This window comes from Mya arenaria, chromosome 12 (genome assembly GCF_026914265.1).
Source record: "Mya arenaria isolate MELC-2E11 chromosome 12, ASM2691426v1".
Lineage (NCBI taxonomy): Eukaryota > Metazoa > Mollusca > Bivalvia > Myida > Myidae > Mya > Mya arenaria.
The window spans coordinates 61,670,390-61,692,145 of record NC_069133.1 but is presented as its reverse complement, the minus strand read 5'-3'; the positions used below and the strand labels follow the sequence as shown (position 1 = coordinate 61,692,145).

The window sequence follows — 21,756 nt, the reverse complement described above, 5'->3', positions numbered from 1 at the left end:
GCTGTTTAATCAATCCAATAAGAAACCTACTCCTTCCAACATGTTTCTTGTGTTTACCGTATGGTCATGTGAGTTATTATGGGAGCAAATACGGTAAAAAAATACTGTATCTGTCACGAATAATATGTTCTACATTTCGGCACACCTAGTTTGTGAAATTTAATTATATCTGAAATATTTGGAACATTAAGGACTTTGGTTTTCTGAGCCTGGATCACAAGCTCAGATTCAACACCTTAGTGAACTGATCCCTGATCTGTTTACACTTACAGAGTCAAGGAACTATGTTTTTTTTCGAAATTCGTCTGAAATCATCGGGAGAAGGTTTAATAGCCTTGTTGTTCAACTCATTATTTAACGTATAAATGCTTCTTCGAAATTTGACCATTTAAAATAAGTACATTTCCAGAATGACCCCAATTTGAAAGGACGATGTTTCTTGAGTAATTTAAGAACCTGGGCTCATATTCAGTTGCGCCTTGACTCAGGCAAGCAAACTTAAATGTCTTTAATATGGTTCTTGACGGAACATCTGTTCAAAACATGGCCAGTTTAACCATTGTTGATCTTCTTATAACACCTGCACAATAAAATGAAAATATGCAGTTTTGCAAGACGTTTTTGAATACGGACCAAGTATTTTTGTGCTTGTAAAGCTAGTAAGATTTTGAACCAGTATATAAACATCATCCTAATGGTGACATCTGTATCTGTGCGGTTATTTCCGAAGCGATACCACTTAAACAATCAAAGACTCGAATGCATGTGAAAGAGAGAATAAACACAATCTGTTAATATACTAGTATTTATTATAGGATGGTAACAATACAAATTAGTTTGCAAAGCAAAGTAATTCAACAAAACAACAAATTACTATCTAACTAAAACAAAAGAAAATACCATCAGAATGCAATTCATGTGGCCTACTTTTTGGCATAAATTCAATGAACTCGTCACTTGTTTGTGAAAATACAAACTAACTTTTACAAACACAAATTTAAAACATTTTTAACTGAAAGTAACTAAAAATGTATTTTTACATCGAAAATCTTCATAACACATTCAAATGTTTGATCAAAGTGGCAGTAATCCATTAACTTCTTAATGAACATCCAGATAATACGTACATTTCTTGTCCTCAAATAATTATGGATGTTTTGATTATTAACAAAAACTAGGCGATAACAGTGAAATAGAATACAGAACTTTTAAAGAAGCAATCAAGCTATAATAAATCTTAGATAAAAACATTTAAGCATTGAAGGTGCCTGCTATCCTCTCTCATTTTTGTTTTTAAGGTGACATTGAAATGAGAGGGTTACATGTATTGAAATCACCTGTGTTGACACTTTAAAATAAATAAAGTAATTGTCCCATCAACCTTTAAGCATATGAATATATGGAAAAACAAGCAAAATGAGATAACAAGAAACTTCAATATCAGAATTTAAAAACACTTTTCAAAAAAAATTATCAAATCAAGGGCATGTTTGATAATAAAACAAAAAGCCGTTCTACCCAGATAAATATCTGATATAACATTACACGAAATATCAAGCATATATTTATTGTAGGATTTATTGATTTTATGTTTGACAAAGTTTTATTTTCCTAGTTAGTAATGTCTGCCTGAACAATATTTAAAATGCGGAGTTACATTCGGTTGATTACAAGAGTGAGTTCATGATTGGTTTAACATTTAAGTTTTTTAGAGACTCAACTGCAGCTCATATCATGTTTTTTTGCCTTTCACAAATAGTTTGTATTAGTGGTTCCTAATGGCCATATTAAACAGTATTACAATGTTATGTAATGAAAACGATTACTACTGGTGACTACATACAACAAGGACATATCTACATGAATAGACAAAGACTGGAAAGGAAACAATTGCATAATGAAACGCCTTTGTATGAGTTACAAGTGCAACAAATATAATAAGAACATTCCATAATAAACATTGAGCATTATGATACAAGGATATTCCACATGATTGTGAATACGTAATGAAATATCTACACACCAGGAGAACTGTATCTATGAGCGTAACGACATTACAAAAGTATGCCCATTTCTCACATCTTCCTAATTGTCATGTAAATGTTAGTTCTCTACCCAAGTTCACTCGTAAGTTGTTATCAAAGGGACATTTTACTTGTATTAGTTACGAATAGTCTCCTACATGCCGAACGTCACCGTTTAACATCTGAAACTGTCCGATAACATCATCCCGAAACTTGGCGATCATAAACGAAACAACGAGAAGATGGATGAATATCCATTTACAAAATAATACATGGAAACCTCACTTTTTCATATATATCACAGAAAGCGGTTACCACAAATATACTAAAATCAATGTAAAAAGAAATTTATTAAAGTTCTAAATAACCATTCGTATTGTCATTCACAACAAGGTACAAAAATAGTTTGGACTCCCAGACATTCATACAGAGAGCTAAGAAACACCATGCAGGTGGTTCATGTTGATCTTAGTTTTAATATTTAAGTTTAAGCTATAATCATAAGTTTATTGTAACATTCTCAACTAACAGTAGGTTATTGATTTCACATATCGCATATGATGGTACATGATTCTTGGTTCCGCCCGAATACTTAGGCAGACGTTGAAGTTCAACGTAAGCTGAGTAAAGTAAAGTTTAAAGGGCTTGTTTAAGGAATGTCCTATTTTATGGCCCTGGTGCCACAGTAGGCTATCAAATTCACTGTGTATTGTTTGTTGGCTTTTTGCCATTTATTGCTGTGTTCAAAAAAGAGGGCTGCCCCTATAATGCTTTGACTGATCCTACTCATTGATCTGAGATTTAATCGATGATGACAAACACCAGAGAGCAGGGACGAGGACCAATAAACAACCGTTGGTAACGCACAAGATTGCTGTTTTTGTGTGTTTTCTCTGGGGAAGGGGGCTCTTAATAAGAGTTAAACTATGCCCCCAAGGACTGTACAAGACCTACGACCATAGCCCAACATCACGAAATTATTGTAAGACCAACATGAACCACATGCTGTCGTGCAATGATACAAGAACAACGCTGGTAGAGGAGTATTGGCGGAGTTATCTCTTCCTCGTGGAGTACCCAAGCCCCACAGTCTGCTGCAGCGTCGAATGGAGGTCCTCGATCCGTACGTCCTTCAGGTGCAGAAGGTGTTCCAGTCGCCGGATCTTGGCATTCATGATCTGAATTATTACGACATGAGTATTATATATGAACGATGTTTTCGCCAGTACATGTACTTAGGGGTAAAATTTACATTTATTAATTCTATTTGTACGTCATTCTATATAAATACTGCTTAAATTATCAGCCTTTGCATTCGGAATCTGATGTATGGGGCTGTAAATATATATAAAGTATACGGTAACAAATACCACTCATTCTTATTGATATCAGTGTATCGTCTTGTGTGTGTACAAAACGGTACCAAACGGTGGTTTGGGTTACGGTCATAAATAAATGTTATTGTACTAAGGCAATGTTTCTTGTATAACTAAAAATATACATTTGAAACATCTTTGATCACTTAACCTTACATTCCAAAAACATTTACAAGCCCTGCATTAGATTGCTCAAGTTGAATTCATAAAAAATAAACATGTTGTCGAGTGTATACATAATTGCATGATCATGTGTTAATTCATGTAACAAATATAAAGATCTATAAAATGTAAACAAAGCTTGATGAATAATAGAAACTACAGAAACAAGACCAACAGTTCCAACACGTAGTCATGTATCTGTCAAAGGCATATCAATATACTAGTAAATTGTCTTGAGAAAAACAATGCTCAAGGCAAAACACGCACTCAGTGAGCCACAAAACTTAACAAGACAACAAACATATACATTAATTTATCTTTACCAATACATGCAGATGTTACCGCCTTTTCACGGTTAGCAATTACACGTGGGTATACCGGTGTGATCTCAACCTCACGCTTGTCTGTACATTCACTAGCATAGAGTAGAATGGAGGGGCTCGACAGACTCAACAGTCAGTAATCTGGTGTTTTAATAAGCTAATATATTGGTGCTACCAACTTGACATGGTCATTCAAAGCTTCGGGGGAATGGCCCAGTCAAATGCTTACCTGTATAGTTTCTTCCTTCGCTTGGCACTCCATCTCCTTCTCCTCATACATGATACGGGGAATGTTGTCTGACACGGGAGGAATAAACGCCTTTGGCATTATCGGGAGGGGCTTGTCCGCAAAATACGACCTTCAAGAAGTCACATAGGATGGTAAACAGAGGAGAGTTGCAGCAGTTGATTCTTAATAGGTATGTTTAACATGGGTTTCAATTCAAATTATTTACGTAAGCAAGTATGAAATATCACAATTACTTCCCTCATTAGCTTAGAAATCGAAAACAGTAAATGAGTACTTGATATTTATGGAATACAATATGATGTCTACAAAATTTCTTTGAACCCTGATAGTCATAATATTTTATTTGGTATGCATTTATAAGTAATTATAATGTCAACTTCAATTTCGACAGCGATTATTAAAGATCTGACATTGCATAACGAGAGCAGTAGTTCCATATACAGAAAGAATAAATAGATACTAATCTGATATACAAAGATTATTTTTCTAAATTTCTACATTCTACTGCACCAGAACGACAGTTGTACTATTTGAACAAAGATATGCATAAAACCTGTGTAAGCAAAGCACTGGAATGGTAAATGAAAGATAAAAAGCCATTACAAAATGGAATGTCATGAGTTTGAAGAAAAACACTGTAACCATTATACCAGAAAACCAATACCCAAAATTGTTTAACTCAAACGCAATAAAAGTATGGTTCATATAGTCTTTAAAATTGTGCTGCAAAATACCGTTCTGTAAATGGATACACGGGGTAGCCAAAATCAAATGCAAGGGCGTCAAACCTGTTAAACACATTTATAAAAAGGATAAACTTACTATATGACAACAATTTACAATGACTCCATAACTAGATTGTAAATGTAAATTTAGCTTTTTTCAGCGATATTTTCTCTGTAACTTCCATCTATTTGATCAAACAAAAAGCTTAAATTTTGAAACAAAACAACATTCCATTCAAGCAGATGTTGGATAATCTGAATATATACTGAAATGCAATACACATGCAGAATACCTTGCCTGCTTCTAATTACACTTAATGTCGTGAGCGGGGTAGCAAACGTGTGGGAACCAATAAAGGGCAACAAAACATGGGGAGACATGGTTTGCTTACCCAGCATTAGAAGGTCTATGCTTGTACTCTGACTGAACTTCACGTCTATATAGGTGACAAGAGGGTATAGTTTATATCTGTATTGTGGTGGAGAGAATCGGGGCGCTAAATGATCGACAACATTCGAGCGAGTTCAAAAGTTTAGTCATGTTTTTAAAACAGTGTCTGTTAATAACGCCAAACAGTCGACGATCAAATAGTTTTCCCATTCTTTCAAAGGACATTATGAGTTGAACATTCTTACAAATAAATTGCAAATTGTTTGGTCTATTTACTGAACTGCGTTGCTTTTTAACGTAGGTTATTAGCTGTTGAATTTAAAAGACGAAACGAAACAATAACTAAAGGTCGCCATACATGGCGTAGAATGTTCAAAACCCATACAGATGCTAACTCTTTAAGATATCCGATGTTCAAGTAAGATGTTCTATCTATCCATCTATCTACTTATCTAACAATCTATTTATTGGACGTAATGTTTAAGTTTGATGACTGGTGACCATAAATAATTTTGATGTCATTTGAAAGGGTATTTCTAACTGATTACTAAGATTTAAAATAGTATCGAAAGTTTCGGCAGTTTGTTCTTTTTGTTCTTATGTCATTTGAAAATAGAGGCGTAATGATCGAATTTTCAATTTTTCAAGGTCAAGTAATAGACTAGTATAATATGAACACATTCCTCTTCTAAATATTAAACCCTTTCATAAAATACCGAGATAATATGGGGCCACCAGGCCTCAACATTTCGCATGATGTACATCGGGTACCTTAACATGTATACCTTGTACCAAACAGTTTAATGTTAAAACATGTTAACAAAGTTAAACGATGCAAAATAATTGTATATAAAGCATAAGTCTACACAGGAGCCTAGTTTTATAAAAGAATACAAAAATAAGATCGGCAAGTGTTAATAAAACACAATGTGAAGTTAGAAAAGCCAGAGACCTTAGAAACCTTGGTATGTCATTAAAAGTAATTCTCATAGTATGTTGAAAATATAACAGGGATGTGAATTGATGTACTATTGTAGTATGACATAAGTTTCGTTGACCAATGATATCATATTAACTTCGTTCTTTCTAGTGTTACTCGTAAGCTAAGACGCATCGAACAACATGTTAAACGCAGCAAGTACCGCACCAAGTATTAAGTTACGGTAAAACAATTTCATCACGCGACAAAAAAGCACATTCAGCATTCTTGTTTGACCTCACCTATACCGCTTATCGTGTGGCGCGTAATACTGCATCTCTACTCGACTAAGTCTAGATATTCTAATAATTAAGAAAGAAAACAGTACAATGTAGAAACGTTCACTTTTCTAATAAAGTTTGAAAACTGTTCAATTAGCAAACCCTATCTTTGCAAGCTATCGTATGTATATGAAAGGATTACTTTTCGAACATCTTAGATTGGCATTTATGATTCTAAACAGGTATTTATAGTTGCATTTATGATTCTAAACAGGTATTTATAGTTGCATTTATGTTTCTAAACAGGTATTTATAGTTGCATTTATGATTTGACGCCAATTGGACGGAGTACGTTTCCAAACAGCTTGTTAAAACGCGTATGTGTTATGACGTCATCGTAGTTGTAAGATTGTGTAAACTTACACCAATCATTGAATGCTTTGTTGTCAGTATTAGACTATAAGTTTAATAATTAAAATTATTATTCAAATGCTACAGAAACACTGTTATTATTCCTTTAATTGTGGTCGGTATTTTATGTTAAATTGTATTATACGACTATTAGTTTCCTTACACGCGGTATTGAACAGCGACTGTCGTGTTTTCATCCCTGTTTTAATCCTGTATTATTCTATTGACGTGTTTTGAGTGCGGCCTTTTACAAACGGAAATTTGATGATATTTACTCATTAATATTATATTAAATTCAGGAACGTGCTTTAATTCCTGATTTACTGATTTGCATTTATATTCAAGAAACTGCACTAAATTATTTATGGGATTAATTTATGACGTCAATTGTGGAATATAATTTCTAGAAAATGCCGTTTAAAAATATGAGCAGACTTGTTCATTAAACCTGCGAACAGTACATTAAAACATGGATTTAATTAAAGACAGATAATAAAAGAAAAGGAAGATTAATATAGGCCGTTTTTAACGAGATGTATCACGTATTGTTCTATGTCTATACCTCCTTCTTGACACCTTCGCGGTCTCGAACGAATAACACACGGACCTCGACTTGATACAGCACGTCCAAAACATTCAAATGCTAATATATTCTGTCGACATTGTATTTGTTTTGAGCATTAAGGTACTGGTTGTCAAACTTACATAGCTTTTTAAAATGAAAATCTTATTCAAAATATTTGTATCGTAGTCAAAAGACAACTTTTATCAGTATAACGCTAAGGCTGTGAACTGTCTGGCGAGATATTTTCATGCTGAATACAGGTTGGAAATGGGAGGGGTAGAGTATGTCTGTGCAAACTACTTCTGCCATACAAAGCGGCTTACCCATCGGCGGTCTTTAGAGGTAGGTACATCCTTTATAGGAAACAATCATTTCAACTTGATCATGATTATGAGGATGGTTATACGCTACACACGAGTTTCCTGGGCAGAAACTAGTACATGGTTCAATTTTAAGTGGTCAAAACAACGTGTTGCTATTGGGTGGGAGGCGGGCACTTTTACCTCTTCACCACTTCCACTCTACGTTCATGTAACACATTGATTAAAATTCAGCGTTTTCTTTTTATCATCTGAAGCAAGCAATAATCTATTAACATATTTGATTACTAACTCGACCTCTGAGCACAAGTATGTCCGATGGTATCCTGTTGGTAAACTTACAATCGTATAGATTGTATGTGAGCCGGATATTTGGCCTTATTTATACAGTCGAACCCTGTTGGCTCGAACTCTCAGGGACCGGCGAAAACACATCGAGCCTCGTGGAGTTCGAGCCAAGCGGGAATGCTACCATTCAGTATAAAGAAATCGGTCCTTTACATCACGTTCGAGCCAACGAGGAATTCCAGCTTAGTGAGTTCGAGCCAAAGGGGTTCGACTGTACAGTGTACTATCAGAAGAAATAGTTGTAATCACATAAGAACATTTTTAGAGAACAAGCGTTATGCCGAACTGCTTTAATCGTAACAGCTTAAAGTGTCAGAAAAGTTGAAATCGTGCGCGCAGACTGAGTTATTGCCGAGACAGGAAATTGACTATAAAGGAGGCGGATTTCGGGCTTCTTTTGTTCTTACCAATGGTATAAGTCTCGTGGATCGAATCGTGCATTCTCATAACTGAAATCAGGTTGGTTAATAAATGGTTTTGTGGGTTGTAGAACTGGTGATAGGTTTTCAATCGCTGTGATGGTTTGTCATTTATCATTTTTCCTTGATCTTACTATAAACCAAACGAATAGTCATAAACTTATATTTTTCACCAATGATAGTATTACAAGGGTTGTTTCAGATGTTATTGTACACGTGTCACAAAACAGTGATGGCTCTACGTAAGGACGTTCGGAAACTGGCACACACACACACAATTGTCGGTGAAGAAGTGACTGCGTTTACTTTTGGGTGTATGCTGGAGGGGTCAAAGCGAGAGAGCACTAATTTGGTATTTAATTTCATGTAAGTTCTCCTTCGCTTTGACCCCTTCTAGTGGCTTACGTGTAGTAGCTTCTGTCAATTTCATTGAAAATGTAAGTACATAAGCTAGCAACCCTACCAAGCTATGATGATTACGAGTATGAAAAATTTCCCAAACTAGATGATACGTTTTCTCTGTATAAAATGCAAATATCTACGGCTGAACGCAACTGTCACTTACGGGTAATGTTCAATAGCTCTGTGTGATAACAATGTGTCGTGGTAGGAAAACGGCGTTCTGAAATTACCGCTTCTCGTTTTACTCTCATTAATAACGTATGTGATAGAAACTATGGTTTTCTATGTTTAACGGAGACATTTTACGGACTTTTTAGTTGGTGGTTTAATAAAACCATTTTAGGATATATTGTCTTTAGTACTGGTGATTGGCAAGTCAATTGAAGTAGCAGACAAATTATTGCTTTATTTCAGATTGTGGTATTTCCATCGTCTTAGTTTCCCTGCATTATCAAATTATATAAAAGGCTATTAAGATCGTTTTTTAATTAATAACTTGTCAGTGTTAACTGGAAACATGCGTTGGATGTTGACAGTATGGAATTGTGTATCTAAAAATGACAGTCCGCAAAGATTTGACCATATTTTTTTTAAAACAATAAAAACAATTACAACAAGAATATTTAGGTGCATATTAAGTCATATATATATTGTCATGCATCGTTTTCTAGCATATTACAATTTTAGCAAGGAATATAAACTGAGCAGGCAGGCAAAAGAGACTCTGGATGTTTGAAAACGTTGATATGAGTCGGTCGTAGAAAATACAAATCAAGGGAGGTAATATGGGAAGATCAACTTACGTTCTATCCGGGTGTGCGTGAGGTATCTCCCCTTTCTGGTATTTTCTAGGAGAGGCGGCGCCTTCTGATTTTGTTACTCGGTTATTTGTCGGTGACATGGAGCGTAATGACGTTTCTGGAGCACCACGTGGTGATTTTATTCCAGGGGGCGTGTCTGAAAGGGGTTGATCAGTTAGAGAAACTTGTATAAGATAAATATATGCGATTGGATACACATGTATGCTGTACATAAAAATGCATATAAATGTCATCAAATGAATAAAATGGAAGCATTTTTTTATTTAAATAGAGTGTTTAAATGATGAGATTAATCATAATGATTATTAAAATACACTCATTCAGTTAAATAATAATAATAATAATAATAATAATATCTTTATTTTAAGAAGGTGACATATTAAGATCATGTACAAAACTACAGAATCTTATTTTCGATATGGCCCTCTGAAACAGAATATGTGCCTGTCGTATAAATTATATTGAACAGTCTATCATGAAGTAGTTTTAATGCTAGTATACCATGCACATTGTTTATTAACAAGACTATCTTACTCTATCAAAGATTAAGTAGAAGTTTAAAGTGTTGTTTGAAATGTCATCTTAGTGGTAAGCTCAATACATGTGAATTGGTGACACGTGATTTCAAATGTAAGCTTGTGATCATAGCGTCTAAAGTACATTGTCTCTTCCAACTAGGAATCTAATTTTATGCAAATCAGTTATTCTAAAATTATGCAAATTTTAATAATTACATTGCAATAGTCTACTCATAAATATTCTTAATGCATTAAAAGTTATCTAGTTGACACTATTACAATATACATATTACATGATTGAAATATAATGCTATAATGACGTGCCCATGCGTGTTACGCTATATTATGTGTGAGGTGAGATTTTACCGTCAATTTGAGGCGCCCTTTTACTCTGAAAGGAATATTCTAGCATACAACCAAACATGCCATATACTAAAACTGCAAACATATCGTAAGCGGAATTCCCCGCGAACTGGCAGGAGTAGAAATATTAAACAATACATTAAAGTAAGTTTTGATTCAAATACAATATGTTGTATTCCATGAAGTCCAATATTAAAAGAAACTAAAATATTTGTTTTTCTGCAAGCAAGAATATGTAGCAAAATTAGAAAAAAAACTTTGGGGTAATTATGGACTAACTTCTAAGAAAGACTATGGCATGTAAGGTGAAAAATCCTTCCACCTACAACATTGACAAACGATAAGTAAACGACGACATAACACACCATTCCCTGACACCAGTATAACCCTCTCTAGCCCTTTCCTGTTACCTGGTGTGTGAAAAACTGCAAATGGTGAATAACATTTCCATTAAGTATTGTTTAACATAGTTGACTTACAAAATAAGATAAACATGTACATGTACACCAAACAAAACATGTTAAATGTTTTGAATGTTATTATTATGTCTATTTTTTTATCTCCTATACAAAGTTCTTAATCCACCATCTCACCCCTACGAGAACTCAGACCCGAGATAAGACCACATATAAGAACTGTTTTAGTTCAAACCTGTTCTCATTGTCAAATCTACGAACAGAGATACACATAAGTTAGTCCATAAAGTTACATATACGAGTAGATCATAATGAACATACATTTGAACGAATACACTCCTAAAGGTAAAATGTCATAACGGTTTCCGTGTCAATGCACGTAGTGTAACATAACCATCAACGGCATGCATGATCTTCTAACTGTGTACGCCGTCCTTTAGTGTCATTTTAAAGTCACTGACAACCACAAATCATAAACATTATATCTACCATCGAACCCCGTTGGTTCGTTCTCCAAGGGACCGGCGAAGATTCCTCGGGGAGTTCGAGTCAAGCGGGAATTCCTACATTCAGTTTAAAGAAATCGGTCCTTTTGATCCAGTTCGAGCCAAAGAGAAAATCGAGCCAAGCGAGTTCGAGCCAACGGGTTCGACTGTAGTAAATTAAAACTGTGCCACTACATGCAGGAGAGACATTGCTATACGCGCTATGTTGAATGTATGCTGAAAATACACTTGAAAACATCCTACTTCTATATCAACACAAGTACTACACAAAGTTCAATCATATTCTTATAAAACTATAAATATTTGACCTGCAGTTAGAGTGAGTGACGCAAAAAAGCAGGAAAACGTTAACGTTTATGACAAATATACTTCTGTCTGCAAAGGAATTCAGCATTTTAATGTTTTGGTGCATGAAAATACCATTGCTTTTGCACCGCTCCAGACCACAATCAATCGAGAAAGCCGCCTGCCATCGTCAGTTTTTAGCATATTCCTGTATGTATCAACGGGGATCGTATTACTAATAGAAGGAACGGGCTAATACACTCGAAGAAATCCGTACAAATACAATTTTCATTGGATTCACTTAAACTGGCCAATTAATTTGTAGTCTAAAATTACAAAGTGCATGTATAATGATTTCGAATAAATAGTTTTCCAATAATTTATAAATGGCACTGTTTGCGGTCACATGACATACTTGTATATATGTATTGTGTCATTATATGTGCCAGATCTTTTTTACATTAACAAGTTTCAGACATTTCTTAAAGTATATAAATACATTCTGATTAGATGTCGGAATGCTGAAATGCGCACAGTATGGTAACAGCAGCCTCGGTCTGATTGAGACTCACATTGCCAGTTGTGGTAGATGCAACCATGTCAACAGACTCCAAGCACCGGCATAAGCGGATTTTCATTTATAAATCAGACAAAATTGTACGAAAAACCAGAAATTAAACTCTTAAATCATTTTTTGTAAATAATTCAAACAAATGGGATTGGCATAACACATGTTCTAATATTTGTGATAAGGTGATATCTCAAACAAACAATATCCAAGTGAAATTAACCACTCGTCACTACCAGAGTTAATTGTTAACATACGAGCTGACAAGCAGGGCCACTACAAGCCTTACCCAGTGCCGGACCACTTCTGCCTTTAAAGTTGTAATAAATGGTATTAATTGAAAAATAATTGAAAATTGTAACAAAAACAAAGATTTTTCATGCTTAGTCTTTAATGTTTAAACATGTTAGCTATGATAATACGTTGCGCATGTCATGGGACCGAATTCGACAGTTGTCTATACTGTAAGAAATAGTACATATATGTCACAGTTAATTATGAAGGGGCTACACTGTTCAAATTTCCATGGATGAATGTGTGTTTTTTTCAGAATCAAAAACATTTTTTTGATAAAATTCCAAAACAAAACAAAAACCCTCCCCCCCCCCTCCCACCCTAAACAAAAGGGAAAAAAAGAGAAAAAGTTAGCTGTTTCATATGAATAATACAAAGTGAACTTTAATTTATCCAACAGTCAAAACGTGTAAAATAGGCAAGGTTAAAGCCCCACGGACACCAAGTAAAGACGACGTACCTTTCTGTTTGTATTTCTTAAGTCCCATACCGCTTGGTAAAAACACTATCCTGTCCCTATGTTCGTGGTTGTCAACTTGATGGTAGTGCATTATATGTACGAGCAGTACACTGAGTTATTGCCAAACACAAGTACCCGCTGATATAAGGATTTAAATGCATTCATTGGAAGGATTATGATTAAAAACTAGAAGTTAATGTCAAAATAAATTTCATTCTATTTATTGTTCAAAATTGATCGCACTCTTAGCAGACAAAAAACTGGCAACAACTCAAAAACTGGCAACAACGCAAAATAGTTCAATAACAATGGTTAGGAAAAGCAAAATATTAGGATTAAACTACAAAAGGGATTAAAGTTACGTTTTTATCGGCCTTGAAAGTGTATATGAATATTATAATAGGTAAGTCTAATACATTTTATTTAAAGACCAATAATTTTCCGTAAATGTGGAACTCTTCTTAACAGAATGCAGAAGAAATTGGGAGTTATCAAAACACGATATACGCCATCATCTAGACCCCTATGCCAGCTGCATGAAAGAGGAACAAACAAAAGAAAACGGTAGAACATAGTTAGACCAAAATAAATGTTTTAAAAGCATACAGGGAAATCTAATTGTTTTATAGTGGCTGATATGTCATTCTGATGCGAAAAGGAATTGAATGCAATACGCGACTTTCAGCAACGCTTTTTGTCATTTCATCGTTTCGCACCCATCCGCAAGACTAGGCATTGTGTCCCATTTTCTATCCTCCAACACAACAGAATACTCTGCTTTGTTTGCGGGGCGAAACGGCAGAAATACAAATCGAGGTAGGTGTATACACTCACTCAGAGCGAACAGTCGACAAACCAATGGTTATGTTGTACATCATTTATTTCCGAGCTAGATGTATTCCTTTTTCACCATCAGTATGTTGCATGTTTGCTCCAACAAGTCCATTAAAATGAAAACAACCATTTCGCATTTTCCTCATTGCGACGTTTTGTCCCAAAAAACCCGACAACGTTAAATTTCAGAATCATTCAACACAAATGAGCATGATTAAGTTTTTTGGTTGAGTATTTTGACAAATGATCTAACTTGCATAAAAAGGTTCTTTCAAAATCTGAAGAAAACCACAACTTTTGCAGAAGCCAGGAAGATAGACACATGCGACAATAAAGACATACATTCGTTCTCAGGAGTAGGTCAAAGTAACTGGGTAACAAGTCAGGGACCCGTCTCAATAAGCTATCGTTGTCGTCAACCTTACGCTGCTCGGGTTCAACGGTAAAGTTATGGGCACAAACTATGCGATGAATGACCATACGATAGTTTTTATTGAAAAGCAGCTTACGTAAAAAACGGAGCTACAGCTAGGAACGTTACGATCTTACGATGTTTATTGAAACGGTGCCCAGATACATAGGATATTTACAACGATTATCACAATCACTCTTGGGGGAATAAGGAATGGATCGGTAACTATATGGATCGGTAACTAGATGGATCAGGTTCTAGTACAAGACAAGTGATTTAGAACCTAATGTTCGTCATCTTGTGGACAATGTAAGTGAACGCCACTGTTTCAGTGGTACTTACTGGGGTGAGATGGTGGTGGAGAATTTAACCGGAGTCTTAAGTACACTGGATCAGGGTTGGTATGATACAGCTCCTTTCGACGCCATGACTGGTCCCTACCTGTTTTCTCAAGGAACTTGTCTATCTGTAGCCGTATTAACATAAGAACTCGTTCTATCACTTTGGGTTTTCCATTTGCTAATGCCCGCAATACATCGTCGGAGAGATCTAGCTCCAGTCGTTTTAACACTCGTCTGAAAGGAGAGAATAACATCGTGTTAGATTACTTATTATGTTTTTATAGGTACTTTGTTCATCTTATATCAATTATGAATTGAGGACTAAAGTCTGGTAATAAATCGTTTCATATATGTTAATAGCATCATTCAGTTCATCAAATGCTAATAACACACCCCAGCATTGATTATGATGTAGAATCTCCATTTCTTTTTAAGAAGAGCAATTCGGAGAAGAAAAAAGGACATTAAATATAAACCTTAGTCTACGAATAATTTATGTTCTGTCATACATTAGAAAGCACTTCAAACAGCTTACCATAAAACACAGTTTAAGAAGGCAGTATTAAAGGTTTAAAGGCTTTTATATCTCTGACCATCTTTTGATACAGGATGACTGATAGAATATGCATGGTAATGTATTAATAATGGTACATCAATTTTATCAGCGCAGTGAGTTGATTGGCCGCATTTGTCATATGGCTTATCGTGCTGCTTGCTATAACATGTTTTCTTGGCAGTCGAAAATGTGATACTATTGTCAAATATTCAAAACAAACAATGTTAGCGTCGAATGCTACTAAAAGTCAGAGTAAAACGTACATAGCCGTGTTTATTATTTTGTTTTTAACCATGTTTTGTGTCCGTATGCATGTGCGATTGTCTTACTGCTTGTATGTGCAGTCAAACCAAATGTTCGATGAATTGACACGATACAACGTAAACGAGTCTATAAAGAGAAGGGCGTTCACCCTCGACTCATTTAGGACAATTTTAGCTGTACTTTATATGTGTTATAACGTTTAACACTAGTCATTTAAAAGCTATGTGTGTAGATGGGTAAAATATTTACCTTTGTGATCCTTATGATTACACTCACCTATTTAGCAGGTACCAATTCTCCAGCTTCTGTTTTGTGTTGGCGGCTGGCGTATAGTTGTGGACTTCAACCATTCTTGGAAAGTAGTGCTTGATCACCTCCGCTGCTAGAACTGTAACAAAGTAGACAGATGTGTCGTTTATTTCCAACTAAACCATGACTTTAAAAAATGTACAAATATAACAACGAGTCGATTCCTGTGTGGTTAACTCTCCCTTAAGAATCAACTTGCAATGCTACGTTGCGTTTAAGGGCACCACCATTGACCGATCCGCGGTCTTAAACTTCAAACCTTTCGGTCAATGCTAGTGACCAAAACAACTCAGAGAAAGCTACGCTGAATAAAGAGATACGGTTGACATTGACAAACTATGCATTGTTGTTTATCGCATGGTAAAACTCCCAAGGAACTACAAGTCAGAATATTCAAGACAAAAAGCGTAATTATTGCTTTCAACATTTGAAAAAGAAGACTTTCTAGACAAAAATTGTACAAAGGTCTAGTTGTTAAGGTGTTGTTGTCTGTTGTCAGATTCGCACTGTAATAATGATGTCATACGAATATACCCAACATAGTAAGCATTGTTCTCGCTTTAATGGGAGTAATTCTCTTCTACCAGCATAGATAGCGAACGAGTTTATGTCAGAGCTAATGTCAGAGCTAATGTCATATGTTTTATGTAAGCTCTATTGGCAACATGACCTTTAAGGCGATTGAGTGTTTTAGGCTAATATATGAAGGATGGAAGCGGGACAATACTAAGTGCTTCTTCTACAAATGGCGTCTAGGAGTTTTCTTCCGTTTTACTTCTCGATATAGATTTATTGTTGAGCGATAAACTGGTCAATAAGCCACAATCTCGCGTGTGGCTTTATGGCGCAATGGAATTAAAAATGTCAATTTTAAAAGGCTGTTTGAGACTGATATATGGCTCGCCATTTAACAAAGAAGACTGTTTAACAATCCAATATTTCAAATTAAGTGTATAACACACATAGATACGAAAGATTTTCTGACTTAAGTACGTATATCAATATTTTCGGAAGCACTTGGCGAAAGCGTATTAACTGAATTAAAACGAAGTATTGTATGAAAACGGCGGAACCTTATATTGTCCGCGTCTTACAAATCTTTTATTTACATAGCTAAGATTGCAATTTATTTCCATGCTTGAATTAGTAATGTGAATTATGCAATTTAGATATTTGAACATATAATCGTTTCACAATTGATAAACATTAACTTCTTGCGCGGTTTATTTTAACTATTTAGTGATATTTAGTGATATGTGCTGTCTTTGTCATAAGTTTAGTTGACGATTCAAGATTCAACTCATACCTACATTTAAATATGTACAGGACGAACTCAGCAGCGGTTGCAATGGCTGTATTCGATAATCCGTATACTCAGCATCGATATATAGTATAATTGTGTCTCAAAGCTACGGATATGAATAAAGAGTTGTGGAATCTCCTTGATCTTTGAAAAATAGATATATTTCGAATACATAATTCTTTAGTAAAGCTCACAGCGTTAATGCACTCACGTGTTATCACAATGTAGGATGCCATATTTACCTTGTCAACCAGGTATAATACATAACATCCAAGAATGATATGAATCGATGTTTATGGTCTTATATTGACGTTCATACATAAAATATATAATTTATATTGCGCAAGGGGTTTTGACGTCGTTATTCAAACCAATATTGCACTCTGATTGTATTTGCGATATCGTTTTACACAACGCATAATTATATATTGCTATGCTATGTTATGTTATGCTATGCTATGCTATGCTGTGCTGTGCTGTGCTGTGCTGTGCTGTGCTGTGCTGTGCTGTGTTATGCTATGCTATGCTATGCTGTGCTGTGCTGTGCTGTGCTGTGCTGTGCTGTGTTATGCTGTGCTATGCTATGCTATGTTATGCTATGCTATGCTATGCTATGCTATGCTTTTCTAGGTTATGTTATGCTATGCTTTGTTATACTATCTTATGTTATACTATGCTTTTTTATGTCATGGAATGTTTTGCTATGCTATGCTATGCTATGCTTCGCCTTGCTATGCTATGCTATGAAATTCAAACGAACATAACAATCAAAGTACTTTTATTCAAAGCTATCGATTATCGAAATTTGAGCAATGTATCGTATAAACTAATTACGGTATACCGCCAAATTTGTTTAATAATATTTGGTAATTATTGAGCAATTGAACTGTTTTCAATAATCACCAAGTGATAACGCTTTGGCAGGCAACCTGTGTGCTTAGAGCAAATAATCGTTTTCAATTGCAATTGAACTTAATGTCAATAAAATATTCAATAACAATTATCGTTCAGAAAACTTGACACAAGGTGAAAATCTTACATTTGCATGGAAATTAGTCAGTATGGATTTCATCTTAAGTCGCTTTGAAGTGTGAAGTGGACGGTAAAAGACTTTTTACCATTATAGATGAGCATGCACGTGTGATGAACATGCATTTAATACGTGTTATTCAACACTGCCGTAAGATGACGCTTTGCCAATACAATTTGAAACTTGAAGATGTAAGGTGATCTGAATAATCTTACTAAACATAGTAATATAACATAATACCATGGTAATAACTCCTCACATTTAGTTAATGATCAACATATTTATGGTTATTAAAACTTTGAGAGTCCACCAACTAAATGCTTCCGTGTATACAAATGGCCATTATTTCTATATACCATTTAGAGGGCATGCTTTAAGAGCAGGAAAACAAATATCAAAACATACAAAATACTAGAAGGAAGGATCATAATCTGAAGTACTTTAACAAGTTTACGACTTAAATTAAGGACAGTGAGTACAGAGCCCACCATGGTGGTTTAATCGGTATAAGATTATGTGATTTATAGGCATGATAGGCATGATAGGAACCAAATTTGTACGTCCCTGCTAAACATAATCTAGAATCAACGAAAAAAAAAATTAAATTACACATGTATATCATGAAACGGATTCTTTTCAGTATACAGTAGAGTCAGATTATATTCAGCATGTAAACTTAACCTTTTGACTTGCGGCCCTCCCTAAGTAACAAATGTATTTGGTTAAAAGTGTTGGCAGTGTGTAGGGGGTGGTAAAAGTAAACTTGGACTTTTTTATGGGGGGCGCCCCCCCCCCCCCCCGATCAGATGGTGAAACCATACATGAACGTATAATTATGGTACTCAAATCAAATCAACTCAACTCAGCTAAACTCATTAAAGTACAGTAAAAAAAACATATGTTACAAATACTTACATGTTTAGAATATTCAACAGAAGACGTATATGCATTGTTAATTAAAATAAAGTATCGTCAGTGCCAGACTCTACTTAAGAGTAGAAATCATTAAAAGAAAGTTAATTGTTAAATGTAACTACGTTGATAGACCAAAGCTACACACAAATAAAAAACTCCCCCTGGAAATTGAACTGTTTCTTTTAAAACCCAGCTAAATGTTTTCACTCTTATAAAATGACACTTTTCGTTTGAATATGGACATATGCCGTTTTGCAAATAAACGGATAATATCGATTTTATCGACAATGTAATTATGTATGACTATCGATTATGATGAATTAATTTTGAAACATTTTTTAATAATATCTATCACAAAGTTCAACTGCGCAATTATTTATTAAATGCATCTAGCTTATCAATTCTCTTTGAAACGGAACAGAGGTTAAGAGAAGCCCTAAACTTATCTCTAATAAACACGCATTAGGCCATAAGTCACCTTAACTCCAGTTAAGTATATACTAAGTCCAATGTCATTGATGGAACTCTAAAAACCGATAAAAAAGAATCAACTATCAATAGTGTTTTGGTTATCGGCCTATCTGCGGGGCAGGAAACCTGGCTGTATCGCTTTTTTCACTGTTCCTAATACCCTATGTACATAGTAACAGTGGCATTGGGAGATTTTTGTTGTTAGTAAATGTCAGAGATAGATCATTTATTGTATTAGTTCCCAGTGAGGAGTATCCTGGTTCCATGTTTAGTGTCAACCAGCCTTCATCCAAGCTCTAAGTGATTAATGTTGTATAAGCGACTGGCCCAATTATGACAATCAAATGCATTTCCAATAGAAATCTGACTTTTCTGTCGTATTCACGAAGGGTTTCATATTTATGGAATCAGATTCAGAACGGCACTTGTTCGAAATTATTTTATTTTACGCTAATGTTTAAAACATTTCAAAGGCGAGTTGTTGTCGGTAATATACACAACATTTTTCACCATAGTTACGATTTACCAACAACTGAAGTTAGTCTTGATTCCTTCCGTCTAATCACCCTGTACCCATGCACATGTCTGAGATAATCTTACTAATGATGTTAAAGTTTACGTCTCATCAATGTACATCAAATATACAGTTCATATCATTAATAATATACATATCCACGAGTACATTGCCACTCAGATTAGTGTTATAGGAGACTTCATACAATATTTAAAAATTAAAATGATTAACTGTCAAAACTGCCGACTGTACATGTATATACATGGAAGTGTTAAAATATTGCTTATTATGTTAAAAAGCGAACAATCAGTAATTATATAAAACACATTAATCAATTAACGATTGGTTCTGTGTAAAAGAAATATATTGTGATGTAGTTTGCTTAAAAAAACACAAATCTAGTCTGTCTGAAAACTATACCAGCATTCATACCATATTTAATTGTAAACAAAGCGTTAATGACATTAATTTTCAATAATAGAAATAGCACATGTTGTAACCAATATATATTGGACTAAATACCCCCTTTTTATGAAAGTATTAGCTATTTCCAATATAATCTTTCAAAGTTTTAACTATTCTTCTTTATCAAACCTATGTTTAGGAATTAAGATTGCCATTTGTGCGCACTGAAAAGGATCAGTGCTTGTAACGATATTTAATACTTTGTAACAATCTCGAAACAAAATCTTACTCTATTTTGGTTGAATAGTTATGTTTACCTCTTCTTATTTTCCTATTTTGAATGTGAGTTTCATGAATGTGACAAAAAAGTAAATAGCATTTAAGCCCTGGCCATCAAAAACATGAACCTTATTCAAAATTACAATAAAAGGATGTCTTATTTTATAATAGCATACTAGTTCTACTTTTTTTCTTGCTTTGTATAAGATCAAGTGCATTTATCATTATACGTAGTATGTATCAAATGAAAACCAACACACTAGTAACATTTATCTTTAAGTATATAAACACCTCACGCTTACTGCAAGTCAATTAAACCAGTAATTAATCAATAGTATGTAAACGCACTCTATGTAGCACGTGTTTAAAAGTAGCGATGTTTAAGATAAACACAAACCTGCATCAGAAAAGTCTTTTGACATATTTTTCTTCGGTCTTGAAAGAGGGATTCTGTCAATCCAGCTGTAAAGAGATTCCACCTCCACATCATCAAAATACTCCTCCATGTCCACTTTAGTCATCCCGGATATGTCTTTTCTAGCAGTAATAGTCTCCATGTCCATCTACACTTATCTTTTTAATCATTAGAAATCAATTGTTTGTTAAATCAGTGTAAATCCATTATTAATTTCCACTCCCGATGATAGTTGACAGCTGCCTCTCTTTTTCACTCTCTCTAAACGGAAGTCGGCATTGTTGTATGTAGTTACCAATATTGCTTACTTATAGAGTAAGCCGATTGGGTCATCAGGCGAACCGAATGGGTACGATCGATTTTGTACAAACGGCAAGGTGTATGCGATTATTCTAATTGGAATGTCAATATTTTAAATTTAATTGCGAGTTTAAGAATGTTAGACATTAAACTGACCTAACGACGGAAGAAGCATTCAAATGTTATGACAAAAAGTAACCGGGGAGTGTTTGTGTATCTTGTTCTCATAAGTACAAGTAGACACGATTTTAAAATAAATAC

At 34.7% G+C, this 21,756-nt stretch overlaps 1 protein-coding gene across 13 annotated transcripts; it reads right to left on the bottom strand.

Annotated features, from left to right (window-relative positions):
* Positions 1-789: 789 nt before the first annotated feature.
* Positions 790-21,467, bottom strand: LOC128211560 (sperm flagellar protein 1-like). 13 transcript variants are annotated; one of them, XM_052916500.1, is made up of 9 exons: positions 21,178-21,467; positions 15,831-15,942; positions 14,835-14,968; positions 11,029-11,043; positions 9,720-9,873; positions 9,080-9,136; positions 6,473-6,532; positions 4,115-4,244; positions 790-3,202 (listed from the first exon to the last, which is right to left on the bottom strand). In XM_052916500.1, the coding sequence occupies exons 1-9, from the start codon at positions 21,341-21,343 to the stop codon at positions 3,080-3,082; spliced, it is 951 nt and encodes a 316-aa protein (XP_052772460.1). In that variant the 5' UTR covers positions 21,344-21,467; the 3' UTR covers positions 790-3,079. The 13 variants fall into 13 exon arrangements, with proteins under 13 accessions (XP_052772460.1, XP_052772453.1, XP_052772450.1 ...); XM_052916493.1 differs by lacking the exons at positions 6,473-6,532; positions 11,029-11,043 and adding an exon at positions 7,751-7,780 and having other exon boundaries at positions 14,736-14,968; XM_052916490.1 differs by lacking the exon at positions 11,029-11,043 and having other exon boundaries at positions 14,736-14,968.
* Positions 21,468-21,756: the final 289 nt, after the last annotated feature.